This window comes from Austrofundulus limnaeus, unplaced genomic scaffold, assembly GCF_001266775.1.
Source record: "Austrofundulus limnaeus strain Quisiro unplaced genomic scaffold, Austrofundulus_limnaeus-1.0 Scaffold7, whole genome shotgun sequence".
In the NCBI taxonomy this organism is placed as follows: domain Eukaryota; kingdom Metazoa; phylum Chordata; class Actinopteri; order Cyprinodontiformes; family Rivulidae; genus Austrofundulus; species Austrofundulus limnaeus.
This window is the reverse complement of record NW_013952409.1, coordinates 2,779,435-2,784,264: the sequence shown is the minus strand read 5'-3', so window position 1 is coordinate 2,784,264 and position 4,830 is coordinate 2,779,435. Positions and strand designations below refer to the sequence as shown.

Here is a 4,830-nt window from a genome sequence, read left to right as displayed (position 1 = left end):
ACACACACACACACACACACACACACACACACACACACACACACACACACACACACAGCTCTTATTTTTCCAGAGTAAATACAAAGACAAGAAGAGGAATAATAACAACATATTTTTTCCCTCCTGTATAATCTGGTGACCACATTAACAGGTGACGACACACACACTTGTGTTTACACTCGGCTGTGTTAATGTGTGTATTTATGTCTTTTCAGCTGTGGCAGGGGATGATCCCAGGAGGACAGTCCAGCTCCGTCACAGAGGAGTGAGTTGAGCTCAGATGATACATTCCTGCTTGTAAATAAACTTATCAGGTCATTTTAGATGCAGATGAACTGAAAAGGATCTTATCTGGATCTGTTTTTTTTATTTGGGATTTAGACTTTTTTTTGTTCCCATAGATAACTAACAGATAGAAGTGTTCTCTTTTCTGTTTTGCAGAATTAACACTGCACAGTAAAAACCGGAGTGTTAAACCTTCAGTGTTAAACTTTTCAGAGTTAATTTCAGCTCCTCAAGTGTTATTTTAACACATATTTAAACTGACTTCCAGTGTTGGTGTTAATTCACAGAGTTGATTTCCTCAGTGTTGTCTCAACACTGTGCAGTGTTAAATAAGCTCCGCCCACTGTTAACTTAACAGTGTTGTTTTACAGTATAACACCATGCAGTGTTGAAAGAAGTATTCTGAAAAGCCCCGCCCTCTTCCTCATGGCCCAGAATTTTCTCAGCAAGGAATGCTGGGTAATTTTGTAGAAATGATGTGTTTGCTTGTCTAAGACTATTAAAAGTGTTCATGAGTGTAAAAATGAGTTAATCAGTGATTATAATCTGGATTATAATCGATCAAGGAATGATGGGTAATTTTGTAGAAATGATGTGTTTGCTTGTCTAAGACTTTTAAAAGTGTTCATGAGTGTAAAAATGAGTTAATCAGTGATTACAATCTGGATTATAATCTGGATTATAATCAGATCAAGGAATGCTGGGTAATTTTGTAGAAATCATGTGTTTGCTTGTCTAAAACTATTAAAAGAGTTCATGAGTGTAAAAATGAGTTAATCAGTGATTATAATCTGGATTATAATCAGATCAAGGAATGATGGGTAATTTTGTAGAAATGTATTTTCTTGTCTAAGACTATTAAAATTGTTCATGAGTGTAAGAATGAGTTAATCAGTGATTATAATCTGGATTATAATCTGGATTATAATCTGGATTATAATCAGATCAAGGAATGCTGGGTAATTTTGTAGAAATCATGTGTTTGCTTGTCTAAAACTATTAAAAGAGTTCATGAGTGTAAAAATGAGTTAATCAGTGATTATAATCTGGATTATAATCAGATCAAGGAATGATGGGTAATTTTGTAGAAATGTATTTTCTTGTCTAAGACTATTAAAATTGTTAATGAGTGTAAGAATGAGTTAATCAGTGATTATAATCTGGATTATAATCAGATCAAGGAATGATGGGTAATTTTATAGAAATGATGTGTTTGCATGTCTAAAACTATTAAAAGTGTTCATGAGTGTAAGAATGAGTTAATCAGGGATTATAATCTGGATTCTAATCTGGATTATAATCAGATTATAATATTATAATTTGGTTAGTTGTCTTGTGCAGGTTGGTTAGTTTTTCAAGTTTTGTGTTATTGGTCGTAAATGGATACGATGAGTTAGAGGTACTTCCTGGTGTGTGAAGGGTCACTGTTTTACGCTGCTTTGCTAACGTGTTAACACAACACTACAAGAGTTGACTCATACTGTGTAAAAAAGAAAAAAGTAAATAATAGTATTACACAATAAAGTGTAGTTTTTAAAGTAAATTTAGTGTAAAATGAACTCCATGTTTTATTGTTGATTTTGACACTAAATTTAGTAAAATTAACTCTGAGAATTTAACACTGGCTATATTTTACCCAGTTTTTGAGTGGGGACCAAATATTATATGAGGTTTTTTTTTTACTGTGAAGTCTTCTAATGAAGCCATGTTTTGTTGTTTTCCTGTAGAAGGAAAACATGAAGAAACCTCTTTCTCCCAGTCTGGTTAATTAGCATCTGAAAGCACCATTAGGCTGTTTCTGCACATGCATGATAATCTGAGCTGATTATTCACAAAGCATCGATGTGATTAACTCACATACTGAAAACCACTGATTACCTCGTCATTGTCGATACAATAAGCACCTGTAGAGATCTTGAAACCAGCCTCCTGTGTTCACGTGGCTCGCGGCATTGCTCCATGTGCACGAGATGATGATAATGGTAGTAAATGGGGCTGTGAAGCTTTTACTGAACTCACAGCTGCTCTTGACCTCTGAGCTCCTGCTTCTCTTTATACAAGACACAGAACAGAGTTCTTTTTTGTATAATGTGGCTACAATGAGACCGGTTCCCACTGTGTCTCTTCTTCTTCCAGTCTCCAGAGTAATGGCCTCTCCTCTGTTTTTTTTCCCCTCTCCCTCAGCATCAAGCCGTTCTCCCAGCAAGCCTACTCTGTGCAGACGTCAGGGACCACCACAATCGCAGGTGAGACAATTATCTCCTTTCTGTCAGCTCTCTCTCCTGCCTGCTTTAATGTTTTCTCACCACAGGGTGGTTTTTGACCCTGCTGGGACACCCGGGTCTCCACCTCATTCTCCTTTTGTTCTGCAAAGAGTTTGGAAAGATGGAGCCTGACTTATCATCTAAGAACGTTTTCATTACGTTCAGAATAATCTGTTTTTATTACAATTAAAATCATAATAACTACCTCTGAAACAAAACCATTAACACAATAAACTGAACCTTTACAAGTGAAATGTATGAAGTTAAGGATGTTGTATAGATTTATTATCAGTGTGCATTGCCAATGCAATGCACACTATTGTGATTAGTTTCCCATCCAAGTCATCTCCTCATTGGCATGCTTCTCCTCCTGCATACTTTGTCCTAGAGCTGCCATTGTAATTTATATCTGTAAAGCTCCTGTGCCAAATGATGGCTTTGCCTTTTGGTGCCTGTATAACGTATAGTTTTTGAAATATTAATGTTTAATAATAATTTACAATGGGTGTCAATGGAACCTTGTATTGGTCCAATACTGCACCCTGCTGTATCTACTCAGTACTGAACCATAGTTTAATAATATTTAATCACAATATTTCAGTGGTTACAATACTAATATGACTCTATTTTGATGATTTACTTTTATATTGTCCTAATATTGCTCTATTGCTGTGATATATTAAAGTTTAGTGTCAACAWTTGCATTGGCAATGTGGCCTCTTTCAGCACACATACAAACCAACTCCTGGCAATCTTTTCTGCCACAGCTCCAGTGGTCTCATGGTTAATGCCATAGGCTTTCATGTGGGAGATCAGGGTTCAAAACCCAGCTACAGCAACTTTAACTAAAATTCTCTTTAAACTTCATATTGTCACACAATTACCATTATCACAAACACCTGCTGACTTGACAAGCACAAGTTGGTAGAAAACACATTTGAACTTGGTCACATTTCATTCTGCAAGTCCACTGCTGCAGGCAAAGCCATGCTGCAATGACATGCTACAAGTTGTTTTTACATCGTAAAAACCCATGTCTAGTTGTGCTTTATTTTCTGGTATTTTATTTCTTAAAAATGTTCTGTTCATATGGGCAAGAAAATAAACATACAACAGGGACTTTTTTATTCATTTCATTAAAAAAATAAACAAAACATTTCTGTAAAAATACTGTAGGATGTTTTGTAAATTTTTTAAAATGAATTTTATCATGGACGGAGCCATTTTATTTACACGCAAAGCATTCTGGGTCAATGGTCAATGGAAACACAGCTAGTGTCGGGTTTAAAACAGCAAATGCTTATTTTAAAGACATTAACACATCTTTGAAGATCTCGGGGGCCGCGTAAAATGCTGTGTAGGGCCACATTTGGCCCGCAGGCAAACAGACATGTGTGCTCTAAGTAAAAAGATTTTTTTTAAATTGTTTCGTTTGTGGTGCCCCCTGCATGGACGGGGCCTTTAACGCTTGCCTATACTGCCTCTGCCACGGGCCGGCCCTGGTTTAAAATCCTTAAATGAAACATTTTACCTCCAGAAACAGCCGAAGCAGCTGAAGATGAGTCACTCAGTTCAGAATAACTTTTTTCATGTTTCACAAAGAGTAAATAAAATCCAAGTCTCCAGTGACCACCTGGAGTTCAACACTCCCGCCTCACATCGGACCATTCATATGTTTATTTTTTAAAAAAGCACAAAATTCCTGTTTGTCCGTTGCGATGAACCGACGTTAAACTCTGTGTGTTTGTGTGTCGTCCAGCCTACGAGCCCCCCGCCGCCGCCCAAACGCACAGAGAGCCGGCGTGGCAGGGTCGCTCCATCGGCACCACCAAACTACGACTGGTGGAGTTTTCATCTTTCCTGGAGACACAGAGGGATCAGGAGGCAGTGAGTCCCCACGCACACACACTCACAAACACACACTCCAGTCGACAATAAGCACTCCCTATTGTCCTATAAACAGAGATGACAGATAACCCTGCAGCAGAGAACAGCATTAAAGCCCTTTGTGTGCCTCGTCGTATGAATAACCTTTGTAAAGCTCTATCTATCCGTCTGCTCAGTCTATCTGTCATCTTGCCACGCTGTGGGCTCATTGTCATTTTTCTACCTTGGGCTCACAGACAGCTGGCATTCATCTTGTTGCTTTCTGTTTGGACAGTACATAAAAATGTTTTACAATGACTTGGAAATAGCTTCTATTGTGGAACGTTGTGAGGTTTTTGCGCACGATTTACTCTGCTGTAAAAAATAGAGCCGAAAACACGACATTTATATATAT

The 4,830-nt window shown here is 37.7% G+C and overlaps 1 protein-coding gene across 1 annotated transcript in view; it reads left to right on the top strand.

Annotated features, from left to right (window-relative positions):
• tead1a (TEA domain family member 1a) overlaps positions 1-4,830 on the top strand; it is a gene marked incomplete in the record, with an annotated part of 62,010 nt that overhangs the window by 43,600 nt on the left and 13,580 nt on the right. The window contains 3 exon segments of the mRNA XM_014032956.1: positions 216-265; positions 2,470-2,531; positions 4,309-4,436. Of these exon segments, the coding sequence (XP_013888410.1) occupies positions 216-265; positions 2,470-2,531; positions 4,309-4,436 (240 nt within the window).